The sequence below is a fragment of the Pholis gunnellus genome (genome assembly GCF_910591455.1).
Source record: "Pholis gunnellus genome assembly, chromosome: 6".
Classification (NCBI taxonomy): domain Eukaryota; kingdom Metazoa; phylum Chordata; class Actinopteri; order Perciformes; family Pholidae; genus Pholis; species Pholis gunnellus.
This window is the reverse complement of record NC_136532.1, coordinates 12,053,569-12,079,225: the sequence shown is the minus strand read 5'-3', so window position 1 is coordinate 12,079,225 and position 25,657 is coordinate 12,053,569. Positions and strand designations below refer to the sequence as shown.

General features: G+C 41.2%; 3 protein-coding genes across 11 annotated transcripts; 1 reads left to right on the top strand and 2 right to left on the bottom strand.

Moving 5' to 3' along the window:
- Positions 1–446: 446 nt before the first annotated feature.
- gltpa (glycolipid transfer protein a) lies at positions 447–4,216 on the bottom strand (the record flags this gene model as incomplete). Its single annotated transcript, XM_079162094.1, has 5 exons — positions 447–629; positions 797–947; positions 1,061–1,194; positions 1,301–1,359; positions 4,114–4,216. 5 exons carry the CDS (start codon positions 4,214–4,216, stop codon positions 447–449), a joined length of 630 nt encoding a protein of 209 aa, XP_079018220.1.
- An 886-nt stretch (positions 4,217–5,102) lies between these two features.
- On the top strand, positions 5,103–10,259 carry tchp (trichoplein, keratin filament binding). 2 transcript variants are annotated; one of them, XM_079162093.1, is made up of 13 exons: positions 5,103–5,211; positions 5,502–5,697; positions 6,699–6,909; positions 7,021–7,077; positions 7,422–7,490; positions 8,096–8,269; positions 8,355–8,467; positions 8,562–8,628; positions 8,729–8,901; positions 8,994–9,075; positions 9,164–9,349; positions 9,508–9,651; positions 9,740–10,259. In XM_079162093.1, the coding sequence occupies exons 2-13, from the start codon at positions 5,507–5,509 to the stop codon at positions 9,770–9,772; spliced, it is 1,500 nt and encodes a 499-aa protein (XP_079018219.1). In that variant the 5' UTR covers positions 5,103–5,211; positions 5,502–5,506; the 3' UTR covers positions 9,773–10,259. The 2 variants fall into 2 exon arrangements, with proteins under 2 accessions (XP_079018219.1, XP_079018218.1); XM_079162092.1 differs by having other exon boundaries at positions 9,508–10,259.
- A 127-nt stretch (positions 10,260–10,386) lies between these two features.
- git2a (G protein-coupled receptor kinase interacting ArfGAP 2a) lies at positions 10,387–25,656 on the bottom strand. 8 transcript variants are annotated; one of them, XM_079162087.1, is made up of 21 exons: positions 25,310–25,656; positions 22,581–22,714; positions 22,116–22,228; positions 21,857–21,962; positions 21,670–21,756; positions 21,444–21,574; positions 21,162–21,256; positions 20,807–20,852; positions 20,282–20,333; positions 20,122–20,194; positions 18,780–18,877; positions 18,557–18,668; positions 18,316–18,458; positions 17,894–18,043; positions 15,970–16,218; positions 14,963–15,052; positions 13,346–13,428; positions 13,014–13,205; positions 12,623–12,754; positions 12,086–12,149; positions 10,387–11,735 (listed from the first exon to the last, which is right to left on the bottom strand). In XM_079162087.1, the coding sequence occupies exons 1-21, from the start codon at positions 25,359–25,361 to the stop codon at positions 11,523–11,525; spliced, it is 2,415 nt and encodes an 804-aa protein (XP_079018213.1). In that variant the 5' UTR covers positions 25,362–25,656; the 3' UTR covers positions 10,387–11,522. The 8 variants fall into 8 exon arrangements, with proteins under 8 accessions (XP_079018213.1, XP_079018208.1, XP_079018210.1 ...); XM_079162082.1 differs by lacking the exon at positions 12,623–12,754 and having other exon boundaries at positions 12,074–12,149; XM_079162084.1 differs by lacking the exon at positions 12,623–12,754.
- Position 25,657: the final 1 nt, after the last annotated feature.

Sequence of the window (25,657 nt, the reverse complement as noted above, 5' to 3'; positions counted from 1 at the left end):
CAGAGATTACATTGTAGTCTTATATTCAGTGTTAATAGTGATCTGGCTCATTAAATCTGTTAACTTCAGACACCTCACTCACTTACTTGAAGCTTTCAAGAACATTTGTTGAGTAGCACTTTGATTCTTGCTATAATTATCTTATAATCATGCAAATTAATATCTGGCAAACAAAGAAATACTGAGTTTAAATCTTCAGTTGCTTTAGGAAACTAGCATCAGAGTCGACCAAGAATGAGGAAAAGGCCTAACGAGAAAGTCAGAACAGGCCCACAGATGATTAAAAGTGTGCAAATATTTGACATGTAACTACAGAGCATACACTCCCGCAGTGAGCTGTCAGATGACCTGAAGGGAGCCATGTCAAGATGCAGATTGCAGACAGCAGAATGTAAATTGCTATGTAAACTAAGCGGATCACTGGAGTAAAGAATAATGTCTTGCAGTCACACTGTGTAATCAAGATCAGCATTCCGCTTATTGTACATCTCATAAATAGCATCAACAGTGGGGGTGAAGTTGATGAGGAATTTTCTGATTTTTTCCAAGCATTCCTCTTCCTTGACATCCCGACCCTTGGAGAGGGCCTTCATGAAATCTGTCTTATATGGAGCAGCGAAAAGAGCTGCCTAGAAGAGCAAATAAAAATGCCAAATTTGTGCTCAACTCTGTGCAGTTAGCACGCTCTGTGATACTTGTCTTCACAAATAACAAACAAAATGATACATCTGCTCGCTTATATATGTATATATTATATATATCTCATAAAAGACATTGATATAAACTCTGAACTCACCTTGAAGAGCTGTTGCACAAACCAGCCATGATACCGTTTAAGGGCTATTTCATAGGCTTTGGTGACATTGACTCGAATGAGGTTTGGGTTGCTATCATCTTTTTCACCATCCACCAGGCTCTGTAGGAAGACTTGAATAAATCGTAGACCCCTGGTCAATAAAGAAGTTATGCACAGTGGTTATGGGTGCAGACCTTGCTCAAAATGGAATACACACTCGAAACCCAACAGTCCATAAAACCTGAAATGTTAAATTTCTCAAACCTTTTAAGCCACATTAGTGCCAACGTTGCTCCAGCTTTGGGCCATTCTGCTCCATGTATTTCTTTCTCTGCCTCCAAAATATGCTGGAGTGTCTTGAACCGTCCTGGGTTGGTATCGTAAACCGCCTTGATTTTCTATTAGGTAATCAGAACCTTTTTATTGCATCATAACGTTACTGAGAAATGTAAGAGGAGAGCCACAGATTTAACTTGGGTCACATGAAAGAATAATCATACTTACTGTGATGTTACCAGATAGATCTGCCTTTAATGGGGCAAAAATGGTAGAGCCAAGGCAGTCTGAGGAGGAATATTTACACAGTGAGTGACTGAGAACTTAGGGAGGGAAATTCTACGCATGTAAACAAAACTACTGAGCCTATATAACAATATTATTACATCATTTGGAGCATCTCATTGTGACCACAAACCTCTATCAACATAGAAGCTAAAAAGATAACTGTAAAAACTTTATTGCAGTTGTGCATGTGTGGCTTGCAATCATGAAAATGTCTTAATATTTGAACTAGTCACTTACCCACACAAACTGTTCAATAGCACCACTGGAATGCATTAAATGTAAATTAGCTATAGCTTTACAGAAAACATACATTTAAAGAAATCCCTATAACAATAATATATTGATATTAGTAAACACTACTATACATTTGAATTTGGGGGACCGTGGCTGAGTGGAGAGCAAGGCCGTCTTTCAATCAGAGGGTTGGCAGTACAAACCCCAGCTCCGGCGCCACTGGTTGCATGTCGATGTGTCCTTGAGCAAGACACTTAACCCCACAATTGCTCCCGTAGTTGTGCCTACGGTATGATAGCATCCGAATTGTAAGTTGCTTTGGATAAAAGCGCCAGCTAAATGACTGTAATGTAATTTAACTGGGGCGTAAAACTAGTGAGTTTGACCTTTCAACAGTACAGACTCTTGTAGTTATGTCTAAAAACTCACATTGCACCACATTCAAGTCAAAATCACATACCTAAAATCTAAAATGTTAGGCAGGATTAAAGAGACAATACTCATAAAATGATTTACAAGACATTCAGGATTTATGAAATTGTGCAGATACTACATTGCTTCCTGGATCTGAATATTTCAATTGATTTACATTATGTATGATATAGCTTTAGTTACGTGGTGGACCAAGCAGACATACACAAGGCAAAGTTTAAAGGGACATTTTGGCGCTTTTATTCCGGCTTTGTATCGTTGCTGTAAGGGTGGTATGTGCAAATGAATGATGTTCGGCTTCCCTCTGTGTTACCGGTGCCGGTTGCTCCGTGCTCACATGCTGCTCATTTGTCGAGGAAGATCCGATACAAAGCCGGTTGACAATTGACAAAAAATGCCTTTAAGACTGCACCTGCAACCAAGGGTCCTGGAATACACCCGTACATCACTGCAGCGAGGTGAGAAGTCAAACCAATGGAAAAGCAAGATTTTCAGGAGGTTACTCTTTAAGTGAAATACTGGAAACATCCTAAAGTGGTTAAAACACTCTTGTGGTCTAGAATAACTCTACATTGGTAGATTAGGTCTTCAGTGTCTGCTGTTTTCACAGACACGATCACCGTATTATCATTAGGTGTCCTTTAATTAGGCTACTAGAGGATTTGGTGACGGGATGGCGAACAATGAGACATCTAGAGTACCAACCACACGCGACTCCTGGTTGACCCACCGACACAACAGAGAGTTTTAAGCCTCTGAGCTGTTTGTGGAAACTACTCATGACAAAGTCCGCTCTATTGTGCTAATGTCATCACCACAGCACTAATGACAACATATCTTGTTTCGGAGATATCTTCATGTTGTATGGCTCTGGCTACATTTTCCACTCTCTCGACAACATGTGTGTTACAAAGACACAGTGTATCCGGAAACAACAAAACTCTCTGGAAAGTTACAGTATTCAAGAATAATACTTGAAATAAAACTAATACAAACCTCTAACAAGAATAAGTGCTTATATACTTTTGTATTAACAAAGAGCATTGTCTGTTCAGGTCTTGGCTAATTAAAGGCCCTGCACAGCCATCACAGGTGTTTATTATTCTGATGGTGTTTATTCTCAAGTTGGACAAAGCCATGCAGGGAGTTGACTGAGGTCACTTAAATCCATCTACTTAAAAGAATCATAAATATAGGGTTTGTCCTGCTTTAAAACAGGTGCAAACCTAACAAGGGATTCAGGAAGTACTGTACTAAGTACTTGTACTAAGACAAACTCATTTAGAACACCTGAGTGAATGTAGTATGACAGTGTACAGGACTTTAATGGCTTGTAGGAAAGTTGGCCAATAAATTTCGAGGTCAGGTTAAACAATGGCGACAAGGAGAAAAGAGCTAAATATTGACATCAGACTTGGTTCCTCTCAAGGGTTTCACATGGCAAATTCAATAGAGGACCTTTGGCATATTAATACAGAATGAAGTCGCACAAAGATGCCCTGGTGCACCATGCCGCCGGTGAATGGGCATGGGGAACTCAACACCGTACTAATCAATTTTCACAACTTAAAATCTAGGCCAGTGGATTAAATTATGCATGCTAAAGGATTGTTGACAGCTTGATGGTGAGAAATACGATCCAAAAAAGATCATCATTTGGAAAGACTGAGATCGGTTCATTGGGTTTGATGGAAGTGTTGTGACAGATTTTTCTCACACCAAGTTTAGTGTTTAATAATCAAAGTTGAACAAATCTCACATGAAAGATGCATGACGGTGGAAAAAAGGTCCATGGCAGGGGACTTCTGTCATATAAAAAACAGCATTTATGTGCACGTCAAGCCAATTTAACAGTCGTCAGGCTTAAAGCATGCAGTATTGTGAATCTACATGCTTAAAATAAATATCACTTAGTCAGTGCTATCAATCTGGTCTACACTGTAACTGTACAACTCAAATAACTCAGCCATTAAAATAAGCTGAATAGAAATACGTTAGAGGTACCTCTTCTCTCTGCAGCCAGTGACATCTGGACTGGATACCTACGAAGTCTTTAAACTGTGTCACACTGTGTAAACTTCACTTACCAAAGAATGGTGGAAGGTATGACACAGCCTCCAGAAACGGTCTTGTTTCCACCTGTCTGTCAGCTGGCATCTGTCTGAACTGGTGCTCCATTAGCAGAGCCATATCTCTTTAATCCGGACACACTCGTACCTCTGAAATGATAGCAACAGGCTCTCAACCCTCCACTGCGGATTTAGAGTGACACCAGAAGAAGCTGTGTGCCATACCCCACCCGGAAAGCACTAACGCGCGCGCACACACACGCACGCACACCCACACGCACACACAGTCACCTACATTGAACCCCAGTAGTGGTGTAATATCAAGCAGACGGCTCGTGTGATCGACGTGTTACTGGTAGATCCAGAACAAACACAAGAACCTGATGTGCTATAATCAGCTGACACTGGTCTTCCTCTGCGTTTTATCACATGTGCTACTTTACTGCCAACTAATGGATTTCCGTGGAACATCTTTAAGTGTTCAATTACATTATTGGTAGCCTGATAATCTGACTTAATTTGCCATTTAGTTCCACTTCATTAATATATATATGTATTCATGAAATATTTATTATTTCATTCTGACCAAGTGTAGTCGGTTAGTCAAAAATCTGGAACCAGATTACAGCCTATTATTTACAATATGATATGTGTAATTCTATTTAATTCTAACAACAATAATAGTAATACTAATTGGTTAATGTTGGTGATGTTGCCAGCATTTTATTTGTGAATCAAATGGTCAAATACATTATCAACCGTCATTTCTGCTTTATTTCCCAGTAGACGACTAGCGTTACCTTTGTCTTTACAATTAAACCGTTATATTCTATTAAACAAAGGATCAAAAAAGAAAATAAAGTAGAACGTATATTGCTAGGCTTTTTTACAATTTAAAAAAGGAATTTCGCGTTTTCCTGTCAACGTTAGGCAATTTTGACCTTTACCTCTTTCCGTAGCGTGGGAGTAACTAGGAAGTGTATGGGTAACTAATGAAAACTGTGGGCATTGACTCCATGGATCTACTATTTGAATAACGGAGATTTTGTCGTAATGCAAAACGTAGACTGCCTTTAACAAACATCGAGAGAAAGCGACTGAGTTCACCACTAAAAGGTGAGTGGGTGTCATTTATCCAGCTGAAATGGCCCTGAAGTGTTGGTGCTAGTGAGACGTTTACCTTTATTGCCCTTAGCTAAATAATAAACGATAAGGCCTATAACACATAACACTAGCAAAGACATAACTGCATACTTTTTGTTTTCTGTATGAATGAGCTTCGACTCAACGCACACAAGTAGTGCTTTAAGGTGGTCGAGGTAACGCTAAAGCTAACTAACGTTAATACATCAATCAACGTAGGTTCAGGTTATTTCTTCTTATAACGTATGTTAATCATGATTCAGGTAACATGGCTCTGCCGACCTTCTCGGCCCACGTGCCCACTCGGTCCCGGGTGGCGGCCGGACAGCTGGCCCGGCAGCGGGAGCAGGAGGCCCGGTGTCGACAGCAGTGGGAGCTGCATGCTCAATACTTTAAGGAGCAGAGCGTCCGCAGCCAGAGACAGGCGGTGTGGAGCTCCCATCAGTCCCACCAGCAGAGGTAACTGCATGCACCAGTGGACTGGACGTATCCAGTTACCACACAAAGCTGTCTCTAATACTGTGTCATTGCAGACATCTCTGCAACAGTAGGAGGTATAACAAAGCAATGCGGTTTAGGACAATTGCTTCAATTTGACTATGATTTGTGTTCCATGTTTATTTTTATGATGGCCAAGGGGCTACAACAGCTGTAAGACCTGTAAGTAATCAACCTTTGAGTGTAAGGTGTCTGTATTCAAACGTTTAAAGAGAGACAGTGATCTACACACTACGGCTCCCTGTGAATGTATACACGTCTCAGGCTCACATTGGCTCTTTGTTTGGAGCAACACAAATCAGCGTTAGATTTTCCTCTCAGGACCCGACTAATCTGCTGTGTGAGTGTGGCCAGATAAAGGAAGGTGTTCAGGGAATTGCTACTGTTATTATCATATACGTGGTGAGCGATCAATCAATTGTTGAATCAACAAATGTCAAAATACATATTTTTAAACACAGTTCACATTATTTAAAAGCGGCTTTTCCTTTTACATGTGTAAATAGTGACGGTTCCCCAATTCATTAATCCGTGGCTTGTACTAACGTAACGTAGAGAGAACATTCATAAGTATTTACAAGTAATGACTGAATGTGCATTCATGACTACCAGCGTTGATAATCATTCCACTATGAAACATCATAGTAATACAGTTTTGATGATATTCACTGAGAGCAGTAGTGCGTAAGTCAATGCCTCTTTTTCAATGTTTAGTTATTGGATATATGTGCACAGTCTATGTATTGGGCTCAGTGACTAAATACCAGTGTGTCTTCCCTTTAATCTATGTAACCTTACATAAACGTGCTGTGCTATACTGTGTTTGTGTAAATGTCGTGAATAATGAAGACATAAACTAGACGTATTCTCTCTTCTAGTATGAAGAAACCCTGTTGGTTTCAGCAGACAAATGAAAGAAAATGAAGCCAGAACTAAAGTATCTTTTTCCTACGTTTTGTCAGTATGTCGGCATTCAATAAACAGAGACTGAAGGAGGAAAAGAAGGCCAGTCTGGAGCAGCGCAGGAGTCGGCTCAGGGCCATGCTTCAAGAGGAGCAAGACCGGCTGGAGGCGGAGCTGAGGGAAGTAGTTCCTGACAGGAGCGCATTGGAAAGGCAGCTGGTGCAAAAGACTGAAGAGCTGCGTACAGCAAGAGAGGAAAGAAGGAAAAAGGTAGCTTTACTGAAATTAATTTAATTAGTTGTATATTTCCTTTTCAGGACTGATCATGGTGCTCTGCCATAAGTGTATAATCCTTGTTATTTCTCTTTTTTTCATCTCAAGCTTTCACAAGAGCTGCTGAGGGAGCACTGGAAGAAAAACAACACCGAGTTGCGAGAGGTAGCTAAGTGTAAACTATTAATGGAAAAGCAACAAGTTGCCAAACCTGTTACTTCAAAGTCTCACTGTTGATGAAGTGATAAATGGCCTCAGGAATCCTGTAACCATCCTGAGTTTCTGAAGAGCTCTGCAAGAGGAAAAAACAGACACTTTTTGTCAAGACGTCCACTTGATCTGTAAACTAATATGGCTTGTGATACAGCTATTCCATGACTTTCTGTTAACCTGAGTCCAGTGTTGACCGAAGAGAATAAAATGTTGTGGTGTCCCTTCTGCTGAGGGTCAAGTTCATCAGTAACTCTGTCCCGTCTATGTCCTTTCTCGCTCTTTTAATCTGTCCACAGGTTGAGTCAGCATTACATAAAGATCATGTTGTCAGCCAATGGCAGGAGCAGATATCTGAGAAGGAACAGGTAAGACATCCATCACAGCTACAAGACAAAACAGTTCATTTTATTTTTATTACAGTGTTTTGATAACTTTCTATGAATGACAAGTGTTTTTGAGTGGCCTAAGGAATCTCCAACTAACAACAAGGGCCGACAGGTCAAAGCACTTATTATTCACAGACATTCCCATTCATATCAACATGTTAGGATAGTCAGATGTAACAACACTGTACATTTCTATGGTCAATTTACAGTGCTGTGCATCATTTTCTTTTGTAGTCATATGACCATGGCAAACAGTTCGATGTCCTTTCTACTCTCATTCTATTTCTATGGTTATTATTATTATTTTACTCAGACCAAATGTGTAGAAATTGCTCTCCAGTACATTTAACACCTCCCTCAAGTCAGTGATGACACATCGGACCCACAAGTCGTTAAACTTTGTCATTATCCTTTTAGGTGACTAATTATTTATGTAACAAATTCATCCTTAATTAAACAGTGCTCATGTCATCTGTGAGCACAGTATCAAGTCTGAAATCTACTCACGTTAATCCTCTCAACATGGTACATAATTAAGAAAGTTAAGACACCTACTGTAAGTGACCTTCTCTCCGAACATGTAGCAAGAAGTGGCGAAGCAGGAGGAGAAGAAACGCTTTGAAAATGAGTACGAGAGGACCCGAAGAGAGGCTCTGGAGAGGATGAAGCAAGCTGAGGAGAAAAAGAACGTAGAGGAGCTGAAGAGGGCGGAGGAACTTCGCAAACAGATGGAAGAACTGAAGCTGAGGGAAACGGAGGTATTTAGAAGTTGGTCAAAGTATTTCTTGTTGGAAAAATGATCACAGATGAGTTTTTTTTTTTAAAGCATTATTTCTCTTTCAGGCAACTCGCTTGAAGAGGGAGCAGGAAGCTCTGCTGGTCAAACAATGGGAGCTGGAGAAGATAGAGGAGGAAAGGAGAAAAGTGGAGGAAAGACGAAAGAAGTGTGAGATGGGGTAAGGGAAGCTCTTTACGCCGATAACGTATCTAAATCAATATGATACTTCCTTCTCGGGAGCAATTGAGTTCATTGGATTTGTGTTGCACCAGGCATTTCTTGATCCGTCAATATCGTGCTCAGCTGAAGAGGAGAGCCCAGCAAGTGCAGGAGGAACTGGTTGGTCTACTTCACCCACTTTTGTCACCGTATACATTTCTACATGCATTCAAACTCGACTGGCTTTCACACCTTCCTCGATTTCGTCTGTGGCCGCTAGGAGGCCGACCGTAAGATCTTGGCAGGCTTGCTAGACGGACAGCAGGAGGACAAGAGGATAGAGACTGAACGAAGGGAAAGGGCCATCGCCGATGCTGCCTGGATGAAACGTGTGATTGAAGAGCAGCTTCAGTTGGAGGAGGAGAGGGAGGCTGAGTTTGACGTCCTACACAGGTACGCACCATGATTCAGTAAGCTCCGACTCTGCAGGAAGGGAGTTTCCCGCTTCTCCTCAAATACAAACCAATGCATCTCATCCATTTCAGAGAAGAAGCTCAACACGTGTGGGAGAAACGAGAAGCACAGTGGGAGAAGGAGAGGAAAGCCAGAGAACGGCTCATGCAAGAGGTGAATTGTTTTAAAATCAAGATGAAACTATTTGAATGTAATTCAAAAGACTACTTAATAACAGCTCTATCTTCTTCCACTTGGAAAGGTACTTGTGGGCAGACAGCAGCAGCTGGAGCTTAAGATGCAAAAGAACAGAGAGGCTCAGGAGGAGTCCCTGAAGAGACGAGAACAACTGATCCAGGAGCTGGAGCTGGAGAGGGAGACCAGATGCCAGGAGAAGGAGCAAGAAGAGGGACGTAGGACGGCACGGATGCAAGAGATAAATGCTCAGGTTGGCACATAGTGCAGTGGTTTGTTTTTTCATTGCACTTTTGGTCCCACACAGCTAACTTAATGTTTTAGAAGAAACATGAACAGGCATTTCAACCCACAGCACAGGATCAGATTATATCCTTTGTGTAAACCAGTGTTTCTGTACATCTACTGTAGGTGGAGCAGCAGCACCAAGAGCAGTGGGAGGAGCAGTGCAGGATAGAGCAGGATGAGGAGGAGGACAGGGAGGCCCTTCAGGTTCAGGAGGAGGAGCTGAGGCTGGAGATGCAGAGGATGGCCAAGAAAGGGTACCAGGAGAAGGTAAAAGATGAAAGTCAAGCTGAATGTCAACTTTCCAAGGTCCAAAATGCTCTTTAATGTTGAAATATGCTTGAATTCCCACTTTCAGGTTCACAGCAGACCTCGATCAGCATGGACATGAGCAACCTGCCTGAAGTCAAAACAGAATTGTGAGATGTATATTTTTCTATCTGTAAATCGGTGTGTCGTGAAACAAAGCTCACATGCCTATAAGTAGATCGTAACAGTGGTCACTGTAATTGTTCCTCCTGTCCATGAAGAGATCCCTTCCTACCGCGAATCAAAGTATCTGATGGACAAAATCCACAGTCCTCATTCAATGAAAACATGCATTTCAACTTTCATCAAATCCAGTTGGGATTTTTTCCTTCAATGGTGTTTTCTTGCTGAGCCACAGTGAAGAGACAACACAAGTGAATTCAGTCTCACATCTCTTACATACACACAATGTGAACTGATCCTGTATTCCCTTTTAAAGAATGACGTAGGTTATGAGGTCATACTGTGCTATCCTTATGTTAATAATGTCATGCTGGTTGTTTTCATATGTAGAAAATAAGTAATGGATTTGTTTTGCACTTTTTTTTTTTTTTTTTTAGAGCTGTATATTTTCCATCCTGAATTTATAGATAAAATAAAATGATTTAAATAAAATAATTTCAGTTTTTTGTATTAAGGCAATGCAAAGTTAAACCGGATGAATTCAACATCTGGCAAATCACAACAGGCTGTATTTATAAATTAAGTTTATTTAGAAAATAATTACTTTTCCGAAGTGCAACTTAACAGCTGCATCACATACATCCCTGCACTCCGGTCAAGTACACAGAATGACATGATCTTGATCAGTTTTCAAAATGACGATAAACTCTGAAACACTTGGTGAGGATGAACGTTGGGTTGCACAATTATACGGGAGACGTCAAGACTTCTATCCCATATGTTGCACATTAAATACAAAAATAGCAGCAACGGAACAGAGCACAAAAAACAAGGACATACATACAGTATGGCTATTAGCTCGAAATATCTTTTAACATCACCAACACTGCAATGGCACACAAGACCGCAGAATACATTGCAGTGTGAAGAAACACACCAGATCATTTGAACTTAATACCACAACATCTTGGTGCTAACAAGCGTTATTTGCATTCACTGAATTGACAAATGGGCACAAATAATTAGGCACAATAAGTGCACTGCAGACTGATGTCACTTGGACAGAGGGCAAACGATGTAAATGGATTTTTTGATGCAACAAACATTTGCATTGCAGAGCTACAATGTGTGCATTAATGAAGTTTCAGACATATAATGGTCAATTTGTTTTTGGAAATTGAACTTTACAGTTTGATGCTGGCACAGTGCTGTTAATGAGGAAGCTCCTTTAGCCAAAAGAATGTTAGCAATAGCATTCAATGACCGCAGATTCATGACTCATTTATGGCTTTTCAGCATCCATTTCTGGCTTTGAACTGATAACATTAACCGATATCATCCTCTCATTCCTTCTCTTAGTAACAGATATTTACATTATGGACTGACTAAAGATTATTTGTAACTAAGAGCAAGTTTTACTCAAATGATAATCTATAAACCATTACAGTCCACAGGCCGGCTGCTTGATTTAACATGATTTGTGGAAGTTATTATTTTTATCTTAAGAGAAATTGTGCTATTACAACAGCTATGTAAAGTTGCTGACTTTTCCTTTTACACTCAGATTTTGTCCAGGCTTGGCTTTAAATATTTATTCATAAATTAAAAAAAACAATGCATGCATATACCACTAATACAAAAGAATCATTAAAAAATATATTCAAGAACAAAACTGAGACGCTGACTGCTTTGCAGCTCCGTAAGTGCTGTTAGTTTGTATTCTCCTTTGTGGTGATGGTGACAAGCTGCTTGGCTGCCTTGGCAATGTCATAAGCACATTGGATGACCTGCTGGGTGACCAGCTGCATGTCCGGTCCTGGGCAGCCCTCGGAAGGCAACGCCTTCCTGCACTCATTCTGAAGCCGGAACGCACTGGAGGTCAACAAGCGCAGAGAGCCTCTCACAGTCTCCGAGCGTGGCCTCTGCAGAGGAAGGTTAAAATATCTTACTACTAATGGACAGTGTTTGTCCAAAAGTCAACAGATTTGTACAAAGAGATGCGATATAGAGAGCTCAGGGGTAAATTGCTGGCTTGAAGCTGGACAGAACCTACTTTGGGTTGTCTGCCATGCTCTCTGTACTTTAACACACTACATTTAAAACAACGACATATACAATTCCGTGCAATTCATTGCTATGCAATTTAAGAACAAAGTAAAATAATACATACTATATGCTTGTGATACCTTCATGATAACAAATGTAAATAGAAATGGCTGATTGATGATCCGTTCTCTCAAAGTAAAAAATATCTACTAACTTGTTTCCATACCTTGGGGAAGAGGGCCGCCATTTCTATGACAGCCACATGTATTCTTTCTGAACAGGGTATAAAGCTGTGAGGAGGAGAAGAGATGTGTTGAGTTATTATTATTGAACATGGATAACATATCGACTAACCAAAAGCTTTTACATGCAAGTCAGTGTACTATATAGTATTCTCATCACACCGTGCGTTATCATCTTCAACAGAACATGCTACTTGTTGCGCACATTTTTAGCATTGTAAGTAAGTAGAAGGCAGTTTCACTCCATATCACATTTTTGTATTAAAAATGATGGCTGAACAGTAGAAACATCAACCTGAAAAATGTTATACATACAATTCACTGTCACCTACAGTATATATCAAAAGCAAGTCACTGCATAGATATAACTTAACTTTGCATGAGTTAACTGAAGCAACTGAAGCATTCAAGGTGAACACATTGAAGCAAAGGAGACAGCTTGTTAGCAGGTGAGGCAGAAACTGTGTGAGGGAGAGGAACATAAAACTGTGCCTGGGAGGCAGGGACAGAGGCCAGAGTACCAGGAGGTGGGGTCAGGGGACCGCAGGCTGAGCGGCTGAAGGGGAGGGGGGGCCTTCTCGGCCCAGGGCACCAGAGTGCTGAAACATCCCAGGCTGTGCCTGAGCCGGCGTACGCCTTCACGCTCACAGGGTCTGCTCCCAGGGGTGAGGGGCGGGCACACAGCGACACCAAAACAACATCATAACAGCGAAGCAGATTGGAAGTAGAATGAAGGGGGAAAAGTGAAGATAACAAACAAAAAGGGGAAATGATAGAAGATAAAACACAACTAAACAGAACAGAATAATGATGACTGTATGAGGAACTTAGGGTTTAAAATGGAAACAAGGAAATGAAAGCTAAAGAGCAGATCCTAAACTGATAGAGATCCCTTTCTCTTCTGATTCTGACCTGTCATGTTTGTTCTCCTGAGCAGCTCGCAACAGCTCCTGGATATTCTTGGTGATCTGCTCCGTTTTGCGGATGACGTCCTCTGTGCTGGGAAGCGTGGGGTCTGCCTCCATCTCCAGATCGTCCAGCTCTGGGATAGAGCTGCCCTCCCCGAGCCAGCCACTGCTCCTCAGCCTCCCTCTCCTGCACATACTGCAGAGGGAGATTCAGAAAGCTTTTACTCTAAAGCTGAAACGGCACATTATTTTACTTGAAAAGCCCCTTTGACTCTTTTTAGGAGCAAGAAAACTGTCCCTATTGTCTTTCAACCTCATTTTGGGGGATGCTCTTACCCCGAATCATCCATCTCAGAGTCATTGAATGTGTTGTCATAGTCACTTTCCGGCATGCTGCTTTGCTTCTCTAACTTCGAGGCCTAGAGGGAAGAGAGGGGACAAAAAAATGATAATGTACCTCACGCTCGCAAGACGTCCCATGTCACTGCCGATACAACCCAGAAACAGTTCTGGTGGAATCACAATTTCAATGCTGGTCCACAAAGAACAAAAAGATATAATGGAAAGGTACTTCTTGCTGTTTGTTGTATGTCAAATTGGAATATAAACATGTAAAAGCGATGCAGATGACTGACTGAGACAAGCCAATACAGCTGTGAAGCAAGAGCACATAATCAATATGAAGCATTCAATACAGGATTAGTAAAACACATTGCGCAGAGTTCATTTAGTCTACTCACATGGGTATGACACAATCACTAATGCTGACTTGCATGAAATTGACCTGATGTTCGTCAGTCTTCAGTGACTATGATCATCAAATGTGCATGAGGGTGACAATTAACCAAACAGTCAAACTAAAGCCAGTTCAGCAACATGTTGATAGAAACATTACACCGGAGCCATGACACACAAGCTTTACTCATCCTCCAAACTGAAGAGAAGAAGACCCCATGCAGAGGGTCATTGTTTTAGAGTGGGAAGTCAAGGTTCAGATGAGTTCATACATGAAACTGAATCCCACACAATACGAATGCCTCATCTTCACACCAGACAGGCTTCACAGTCATCTGAAATGTTCACTGGAACTAAGCTTCATGCAGGTTCAGACTCAAAGCTACATTTATAAAACAGGCCGCATTGACAAGTACACTCAAGCCGCACAGGACCTTCTGTACAACGTGTCTTTCAATCCATGTCCAAGAATCTCTACAAAATCCTCTCGTACGCAGAACAAAGTGAAACGCAGCAAACATAAGCTCGCCTCAGGAAATGCAATTAGCACATACGTGTTTAGAATCTTTTTAGATTGTTATTAACTTTAACTCCTGGAACACCACGTTGTTTGAGTGTTACTGGAAGAAGTGACAGCATGCTGTTGGAGGCGCACAGTGCGACATCGCCAAGCAATTGCTAAAGACGGTTTAAACACGACTTCTCTTTATACTGTTAGAATGTTTGAAATCAAAAACGTGAGTTCAACAACTCAAGAGTAAAATCTAACAATCTAATTGACTCGGTTTCCTTTATTTTTACAGACGAGAGGTTGTTTTGTAAAAATGAAACAAACACGACCGTCAAACTTTGTACAGAGAAACTTTTTCAACATCATCTGCTGCACAGGTTTGTGGAGCAAAGAAAGCAAGCATTCAAATTAGCAGGTGCTGCATCACAAGCGCAACTTCCTGCTCAACGTTCAGCGGTCGGACAGATGGTTTTGCCTTCACAAAAGCAAACAACTCCAGTTGTTTAACAGCGCTGTGAGGATGATGCTGATGGAGGCAGGTGTCTGATGGTGAGGGCAGCTGGTGATGGGGTGGCTCATGCAGCAGGGCTGATAAGGAGCAGTGTATGGAGGACAGAAGGCGGTGAGGGAGGAGGAAGAGATTCGAGTGGCTCCAAGTGGATTTGCCGTGTCCCACAAAACGTGGACCGAGTGAGGATGTACTTAACCTTTTGAGCACTTTCGTCCTTCGACCAAGACAGGGTGGATGGAAATGAGGGGAGGGATGAAGAGGTGGTCACAAAAGCGCCCCTTTCCGTCTAAAGACAGGGTTCAAATCACATTTTAAGGTCACAAAGTTCTTAAACTCAAATGAAACAAACTAAAAAGTGAGATGAATGAGATTAGATCACGTTATGTCCCAATAGTCTCTTCAAGCCAGTTGCGTCTTAACCGTAAATTGTATATTGAGAATGGAATTAGTGGAAAACTACATCTTTGCAATGAACATGACTATTACATTCAGGATTAAAAAAATTCTATTATTTTAGAGGGGTGATTTTAAGATAAATCAATGCTATGTGGTTGGTTGTTTTTACAGATTATCCTCCTTATTTCATTCACTAAACTCATAATTATTTCCTTTCGGAACACTGTGTGCAGGAAAACATAGGACTGAAGAGCCTGGGAGTTAATCCATCAACAGAAAAGTACCAGAAAATGATGATTCACAGGATCAAATTTAACTGTGTAAATATCTTATTTGAATCAAAGAGAGAATCCAAACAGATGAGAAGACAAAGTGAGTTTGTGAAAGTATCATGCATTACAAAAACACAGAGTATTTGTATGGTAGTTTTAATGCTTCATCAACATAAAACACAGTACAAACCTTCAAAGTTTATCAAAATAACAGCATCTCCTTGCGGTTACAGCTAAGTTTTGTCTGACAGACAAGCAGCACTCCAGTAAACAGCAGATATAAGCAGATAAAATGGATCTGGGCGAGATGAGATGTGACTGGCTGTGTCTAAATGCATGACATTGTGGTTTTGATGGCTCCGTCTTTGAAGCTGCAAAAAACTACCCAGTGGCAGATGAGTAGAGAGAACCATTAAAAAGAAAAAAGGCAGAGAGAAAGGTTTGCAGACAGGATGAAGACATGAGGGGAAAGTCTGGGGAAACAGGGCGGTGGAGAGGGAATGGCACAGGAGAGCAGGGAACAGGTCTTACTTACATGAGGTGGGAAGGGTTGCAGGGTGGGGATACCCTCCTCTGGGTAGGGAGTTTCCCCTTTAGGGAGATAGGGCTTCAGGCCTGAGCCGGTCTCATACATAGACATGGGCCGACTGGCCCGCGCAGACTGCCGGTGTTTCAGGGCTGAGGGGCTGGAGGGGTCGGGGTAGTCTGAACCGCTGGGGATCTGATAGATATTGGTGGGGACGTGCCGTCTGAGAGAGGAGTTCTCGCTTTGCAGAGAGTGCAGCTGGAAGAGACGGTCAGCAATACACTAAGAGGTGCTCTCAGCAAAGCCAGCTGTGTTCCCTGCTCTGATCTACTCTATCTTCATAGCACAACATTTCAGCTTCTATACCATTATTCCTAAAATATTCTTATTATACTTAGTCTACTATCGTTAGCATGCTTATAGTCGTTTAATTCTGCCAACGCTTTCATTTGGCAGGAATAAAACACATCTTTGTTGTACTATAAAACTTGAGAATCTAACCTTTGAATTTTGTTACTATGATATAGAAAGTCAATATTTGGATAACGCTCTTACAAAAATGTATATGTCAAAACCTGAAGCTGCTTAGATGATAATGACTTAAAGAAGAACGTGTGTATGTGTATGCCATCAACCTCCTAAAAATCATAAGAATGACATGATTTTTGATTTGAGATGGACTTAAAGATAAAAAAATAAAAAGCAAAGCAAGTGATAAGCAAGCAAAAGATTGTTGCATAGGTGAGCAACACAGGTGCAGTTCAAGTCAAAGATGTAGCCACAGTGCAGATGGATTAACTCAAGAATTATGACAGGATATGATCTGGTGTACTGGTCAGTAAAGTGAGTAGTTTGGTTTCTGTTATGACTGACTATGCCTTTTACAGTTTAAAAGATATACAATGTGTCATGACAAGCAACATGTCCTGTTTTCTCCACCACATCTTCATCCGACTGTGGTCATTTAAGTGAATCTGTTCAGCTATAAGCTAACACGCAGCCAGATCACATCGTCAAAAACAACACAGTACGCTACAGTGCTGTTTTGTCTACTGCAGTGTCGCAATGACCTTCGGTGTGCAACCAAGAGAGACAAATTATCGGCATATGCTTCCTTCACAACAGCCAGCTCAAAATAAGAACATTAACCTCACTGACAGGGGTTCAAATTTAACACAAGGAAAAGCCATAACATGCTTAAACATCTGTAAATGATCATTCTCAAAATAGTTTGGGTTTTAGCAGGATATAGATCGCTAGGTTGAAGCACATTGCATACATTTGTGCAGAATCTCAAACGTAACATTGTCATGTCTATAAATCAGCAGTTTGGTGGAGCAGAGTAACAATATTTCAGGTTTGCATCAGCCGAGTATGCCGTCTATGACATTTCTATGAAATGTGAGCACAACACATCAAACAATAAATTCACATGTACTAAAAGCTTGTTACCAAAAACAACAGCTGGAAATCATCCAAAAACATTCTACACAGAAAACACAGTATATGTGATGAAGCAAGGCACACACACTATGAAGGTATTAAAAACCACTGTCAATTACTTCATGCTTTTTCTTAAAACATGCTGGTTAGTAACATTAGACTGTACAGATTTATTACAAAAAAGGAAGGCTACTGGTAAACGGTTATTAACTAGAGAAAAGGTGCATTTCTTCTTCTCAAATCCAGAAACAAACCAAAAAAATAAAAGAATCTCCAGTTTACATTCAAGCTCTGAAATCGAACATGCTGGCCAAAACAGAGGGTGGACCAGCAGGGCGTCACAGCAGCCTTATCTTGCAACACAGCATTCCTATTCAGATAGCTCGGCTCCCATACCCGAGAGCTGGAGAAGACCTCTGCTGACCACTGTGGCCCCCCCTCAGTCCGGCCCCCGGTGTTAGTGATCTTATTGGTGGAGCACGGTGGATACCTTTTTCTGCATCAGCCTCAGCTCATCACTCAGGTTGTTGTTGGCTTTCATAAGGTGCTGGATCTTGGCTTCAGAGGCGGAGAGCGCGGTTTTCACCTCGATGTATTCATGCATAGTAATGGCTCCATCGGAGAGGTCAGAGTCCAGGCTCTGTTGGACAGAGGGGTTGAAAACAAAGCGGTAAAGGCACCTACAGTGAGAGAGAGAGAGAGAGAGAGAGAGAGAGAGAGAGAGAGAGAGAGAGAGAGAGAGAGAGAGAGAGAGAGAGAGAGAGAGAGAGAGAGAGAGAGAGAGAGAGAGAGAGAGAGAGAGAGAGAGAGAGAGAGAGAGAGAGAGAGAGAGAGAGAGAGAGAGAGAGAGAGAGAGAGAGAGAGAGAGAGAGAGAGTCTCTCAGGGTTCAGATTTGAGTGACGCCATGATACCTTTGTCCTGTCTCCTTGGCTTGAGGGGAGCTCGTGATCCGTGTCCTCATCAGACGCCACACTATCGTAGTCAGGCTGGTCATTTTCCTGGCTGTCACTGCAATGCCTGACAGCCACACTCTTCAGGATAAATTCAACGTTGTCTGGAATGAAGGGACACCGAGTGGAATGGTTGTTTTATATCTGTGCTACACTTCAGTGTCAGTAAGATCTTGGAGTGACGCAACAATAAGATGCTGACCTTTGGGACTGGTTATCGAATTCCCTTGTTGTCTGCGCTTAGCATCACTTAATATGTCAATCACAAGAGTTGCAAACTCGTGTGCATTGAATCTTGCCAGCTTCTGTCTTCCCTAAATAAGAAAAACAAAGTCACATCAGCGCTACGCAATCTACCTTCAAATGAAATGTGTGCAGTGGGAAACAATACGACATTGTGAAGTGTCGTTGTGAAGCAGACTCGCCTGGTTTCGTGTTGATGAATACTCTGGATTCACAGGAAGGAACGGCACCACAGTCGTCTCCGTCACCAGAGTGCTGTGATTCTGTGTAGCCAACCACACTACAAATAAGAGGATAAGAATGAGGCTGATTAGAGGTGGGAGTACAGCTGAGGATATCAAGTATCAGTGGGCCTCATTCACCAACCGCTCTTAAAAAGGTATAGCATGCAACAATTTACTAAAACAAAATGTATAGACTGATCCACAAATAAATCCCTCTCAAACATAACTTGTGATCACTAGATGTGTGTGATGGCGTCTCTATCAGCAGAGACCCTGCCCTCCGACTGTATTTTCTCATTTCTTATTATTTTGCTGTGTTCAGGACATTTCTGGCGTCAGCAAAGAGCATTTGGACTCCACATGAACGTGTAACCCACAGCCAAGCAGCAGCGTGTGCATTCCCTGGTCCAACAACGCTGCTCTGTCACACCCTGAATGTCTCCTAAAACCCACCAACACAGTTTTCACAAAGATTCTGATATTCACCATTTTTTTCTTGAGTGTCTTATTACAGTCCTGCGACAGCCACAGATAACAGATTATTTGTATTGTTTTTGTCCGGCCATTTGATTCATTGATTGCCGATAGGATGTAATTAGAATTTAAACAAAAAAATCTAAAATGTTTATGACCAACCCTGCCTTCAAAGCTTATCATGCCTGCCCTTTTTACAAATCATATTCTAATAGGCAACTCTTTCACTACTAGGTTTACAAAATAAAACTGAAACTAAAATGTACTTTCAAATCTAACATTTTCTTTACAATTCTTATCGCTCTCTTCTGTAGCATGAAAATTGGATTAGTGTTTGTTTTATGTGGTTTCCCTCCACACTGTAGTTAATATATGGAACTACACGAGATCAATACAGTCTATATAGTGACATAGTCAATGTTAAGTAATATTGAAATGCTTTAGACACTTTCACAGTTTTTATATTATGTATGTGTGGTTTCCCACATAATATATGATCAATTATAACACCTAGAAATGTATTTTCGTACACTCTTTCTATTTCATTTTTACTTGATAACAGACTTTGCAATTATATATCATAAACTTTGGTCCTGTGCACAACCCTCTTTAGACTTTCATTTGGGCATTCTTGACTTAATTCTCTCAACTCAACGAACAACTGTGGTTTAAGAACCTGTCATGAATCTGACGTAGACTTTTCTTGAGAACAAATCTAAGAACGATCTTAGGAGGATACGGGTGAATGAGGCCCAGTGTGAGGAGCTGTCAGTACAAATGTCTTCTCTGGATACCAGAGAGCTTTAACTGGATAATTCTACTTTACCTGCATCAGTCTCTCGTCTGTCCACCTCATCGTACACATCCATGGCCAGCTCCTCAAACAAATGATTACTAAGCTGCATGGAAATAAGTGAATGACACTTAGTTAGACTTAAGTAAGGAGAGAAAATATACCTCAGTGAAACTCTGCAAAAAACACTTACAGACTGCAGTTTCTTCTTTGCTGCCTTGGCCAGTTCTGATAAATCTAAACTGCTACAAACAGAGCAGAACTTTCATAAACACATGCTGGTGAACTGTTAGGTCAACATAACGCACTCCTCATTCTGAGTAATACTTACATGTTCCTTATCCATCAAAAGAGAGCAATAAAAAGAGATTAAATGTGTCATTTAAAGAGTAAAAAAGGCACACTGGTTGTTTTACAGTGGATGTTCTGCTTGTTTAAAAGTTAATACGAATAATAACATTATTTGCCGCAATTTCTTATTGTTTGGGTACGACAGCTACTTCACTGGGTCTGTTTCTTTAAACACTGATAGTAGATGCTGCAGCGTTCTCAACTGCGTGTCAGAACAGGCCTCAGAGCAAAAACACAACCATTAACAACTGCCACAGCTGCTCACTTTGTAGGCTCAACTCACGTTAACTTAGACATGTGTTAACTAACAGACAAATACCTTCATATTAACATGCATCATGTTGACGTACTGCTCGTCTTTTCTTACCTGTCAGCCATTTGTGGAACAATGAAGTGCTGGCTGTTTTTATGATCTGAAAGGAACAACAAGTATGTTCTGGATGACTGCCAACGACGTCATCGATACTTATGAGAAACAAGTGTTTTATATTTAGCATGATTTAAATATAGTATATAATCAGTATTCACTAAGTGAATTAAAAACAATGAGCGCTTGTTTTTATCTGCTTGGAGTACCACATGGGTGAGATTCATCTACTCACTCATTGTAGTGCCTTAACTGACAAGTCAAAAATATCTTTCACTCCAACCAAACATGCACATAATCTTTAGCCCTCATCTTTTCAGTCATTTCAATAACAGAGCTCTCCCTCAATGCATACCTGGCTTTCTCCCACACAGGTAGAACGCCAGTCGATCAGTTAGTTCATACTGAATTTCCACCAATCTATCTGCCAAGTCATGGTGGCCAGCTTCCCTACAAAAGGCACATGTTTCAAAAAATCATTACATAATACGTCAAAAAGTGAAATTACAGACCATTAATATCTTGTGTTTGAATTATACAGTACTCCAGGACCCTCCTTGTGAAAGGGTTTTTTCCTGGTTAACATTAAACAAATAGAATAGAACAAATAGATTTGAAATAATTTAAAATAGCTGACCTTGCATAGTCAATGGGAGTTTTGCCGTTGCTGTCAGGGGCTCCAGGATCCGCTCCATAAACAGTTAATAGTTCCGCCTGAGACACTTGTCCTGCCTTTGCAGCTACATGCAAAGGAGTGTTTCCTTTTTCCTAGAGGGACAGACAAACCATTAGGATCTCAAATCAACAGAAACTTAAATGCAAAGATGAAAACGCTGGTTTTAAATAAAGCAGACGAATCTTACTGGGTGAAAAAAATTAGCTTGTGCTCCCAGAGATAGCAACCGTAAACAAGTCTCCAGATTCCCGGTGCGTACACTTGAATGAAGTTGCTGGAAAAAAAACACACACAAAAACAGCCAATTACAATAAATTGATAAAGCTTAAGAATAAAAACATGTTTCAGTTTCCTCCTCATCACATTCTCCTCACCTTGCTTAAATCCTTGGCTGTCGAGCTGTCGTCCTCCCGGCAAGGCATGCGATGGACAAACGCCAGCATTTGATATTTGGCTTTAATGAACTCTGATTTGTTTGGACTTTTGGGACACCGCGAAACATAAAAGGTTCAAACAGAAGATAAGAAGCAACTAATGAGTCAGTGGCACATACTAAACTTGGAAGTTCAACAGTCCTCTTTGTGTTTCTTGAATCAACACCTGTGTTAACATTTTTGAAGAATGCTGACTCACTGCAGTTTGTCCTGAGGGTTGGCCTTGCGTTTTCCACTCAGCACAGCTGCAGGGTCCAGAAGAGAGTGCTCCCATATTGAATTTGCACCATTGCTGTATAACGTCTGAACCATCTAGGATGAAATGTAAAAGAAACCTGTGAAATGTGTCCCATTGATGTGAAACTTCAGAATGCTGACTGGTGTTAAACAGTTCCCTTCCTGAACAAACACTTTCTATATTTGGACAAAATCAATACAACTGTTGTCAACCGATTTATCTTGAGCAAAGACCGAGGCCTCAAAACTGCAGTATAGTGATTGTGTGCAAGGGTAACGTGATCTCAAGACGTTTTTGGGAGAGACAAGTCAGCCTTAAACACATCAAATATTTTCTAAAAAGACAACTTCCCGGTTGAAAGCTTTAAGATAAGTGGCTTCACGCAGGCGAATACTAATACAAATGTTTTCCTCTAGGGATTCTTACCTGTAGCTGCGTAGGAGGCCATGGTGTGTGCGTCAGGTGACGGACTTGGGAGCTGTGTCTTCCCAGACTTCGATGAACACTGCAGCACTCGTCGCAAATCAACACGCCCCTGTTGACGGAGGCCCAGCGAGGTTCTGAGAGGGAAGAGACAACCACAAAGTTAAAATCACGACACTTGCAGCGAGTTAAAATCACGACACTTGCGGTGACCCAACTGTAAGTGCCAATTGATGAATCATAACGGATTAAGGATGTTTTTTCAGGAGTAGCTAATTGTACAATATTTTATCACCCGGCTCTCGTTGGTTTGATTTGCTCTAGCTGTGTTTTTAGGTGGTTTAAAATGAGTTAGAAATGTATCACAAGTCGTGTCCATTATTCAAATAAACGGCATGCTAGGTCGTAGCACCCCACTTCTCCTTTTTAAGTTCCTCACTGACTGCACTGGAATAAACTCTTACTTATGGTGTCAGAACTCTAACAGACAGGTGCTTAAAGGATAATACTGGCGACGTTCTACATTTGTCAACAAATCCCAGAAGAAGAATAAAACCCACACTTAATACTAAGAAGCATTGTGTGGCTGATTCTGATACAGTTTATTGTTCTGTGCCGTAGACCTCCACACGTCAGTGAGCCACACCGATGTACTAGGTGTACCATGATTAGATGAACTTGGGTATTGTAGTCCATCCCACGTAAACTGTCTTGCTGCCGGAAATACTCAGAAGAGAATCAAAATGTGTATTAACCCTTTGGCTTAAAATAGTCCCCAACCAAACGCTTATTTACATCTGCTTAGATAACATTTGCTGAAAACTAGTGTCCAGCTGTTTAGGAAATTAACTTTTAATAATGAAACTTCATATTTTGACCTTTTTTTTTGTAAATTTCCATCTTCTTTAAGATTAAATGGGGAAAGAGAAGCAGAAAGTCCTGAGAACTGAAACTTGTTGGTTTTGGTCTTTTTTTGGTGCCAAGCTCAGACGACTGGAAGTATTATTTCTATGTAACATGAACAGTTAACACAACAACGTAGGGCACAAATATAGCAAACATGCAGCCACAACCACTCTCAAATAGAAGGAGGAAATAAAAGAGCTTTTCAACCCCAGATTTAGGTGAAGCATGCATTGTGTAACAAGGAAGTGAGGACTAGAGCACTAGCAGTTCTAGGTTGAAGCACCTCAACCTTAATGTTGAGTAAGAAAGCAACTTCCTCATTCAAAACCAACAGAGAATACTTTCAATCATTTTGGTGCTGCATATTCAGGAAACGCATAGAGTATAAGTGCACTCTTCCTCTGTGACCCAAAATAAATGTTTACTTAACCTCGACCTATTTAGCACACTTCATCTAATACAAATGTCACAGAGTTGTGCCGTCTACGCAGACACGCTTCAGACAGTGAACATCTCAAGACCAAAAATACTGTAAATCATACGACACTCCCGACAGCCGATAAACTGTTAAGCAGATTGGGTGGCTGGCACCGCGACAGGACAGCGAAGACTGTAAGTGCCTTATAGCAGCAGCTGAGGTGCAGGAGGAACAGCTGCAGGGGTTGCTGGTCAAATCCTGCTCCCCAGTGTTTAGAGTCTCCTCCTTTCTCCCCACCGAGACCTGGGAGTTGGTGCTGACATGCTTCTTTTACCCTTTCCTCAACAAGTGTTGCTCAATTTAATACCACATCTTGCAACTCTAAAAATATTCAAAGCCAACAACTGGTAACAGTCGTATGGAAGGGCAACCCAGGCCAGCTGCTGAGGAGACCTGAGGGCTTTGACTAGTCTCAACGTGATGAGACGAGGTACTAAAACTTGAGTATTACTGAATATTTAGCATACTTGTTGATGTTTCTCTTCATTTTTATTGTGAAATAGGAAAAAAGAAGAGTAACTTTTTTATATATTGGTTGCCCATTTCTAAAAACAAGTCATGTTCTACTCTTACAGTGCATCACGTTTACTGTATATTGTGTTGCCACAATAGAAAAAAAAAACATCTTCTGCACTGAAAGCCTGCAGTCTATTCACTCAGCATCCTGTTTTGCTTCCTGTGTCTGCAGAAAAACATCACGTCATTTCTATACAAATGGGACTCCTGAAAGTACCTTACACACAATACAACTAGTCTAACACTTGTTCGGCTTTCACGGAAACGTTTGATTGTAAAAGTGCAGTGGTTGGAAAAACACAAACCAGTAAGAGTCCTTTCATTCAGTCATTCCTCACCTACACAAGTGCTTACATTCAGTCACACATTGTCAACATGGGATAGGCTCCTCTTTTACTAGCAATACCTCGATGTGCTGCACAAAAAGCACCCCGACAGGACACCACTAACTTTCTACGAACGATGCAGTCCTAGTGAGAGCTTACAGAGCAGATTCATGCTGATCTAGGATGAGATTTCAGAATGGATGCATGATTATATTTAAAGCAAGTAACACCGGGTGGAAACGGTTAAAAACGACAGCTGCTTCAGGTCTAATTGCATCCTCGACCAGGGAGCTATAACGTTAGTGGCCTGTCAACACCACTAAGAACTTGCCCTGCCAAAACAAAAGTAATCTAACTTACTGTAAAGAAGAGAGCAGCATGGGGCAACACTGATAATCTGATTTAAATTGCAAGCATTTGGCTTACCGTTACTTAATCGACCAGACGGCAGTGAATATCTAACGGATAACGACTATACACTGTATGGATATTGTGAATTTGCTCACCTGGAACATTGCAATCAGCGCAGAGCTCAGTGTTTCGCAGACGTTTAGACATCCTTTATTCAGGAAGAAGTGCCTTTTAACACGAGCAGAGTACTATGTCCGTTTCGTTAGGCTAACCATTGATTACTGTGGGGACGCCTTCCGCGTTAGCTAGACCCGGTTAATTAAAAACAACCTCAACAAGGAACTGCTTCTTCATTTAACTGTTGCTAGCCTTTCCGTTTTGGCTCTGCGTTACAACCATTATAGCGTTACCCCACAATAGAAAGGTGCAGTGTTGCTCGTCTGCAAGTTAGCTGACTTAGCACCTCATTAGCTAACTAGCCCTGTGCCCGTTTGTCAGTGTAC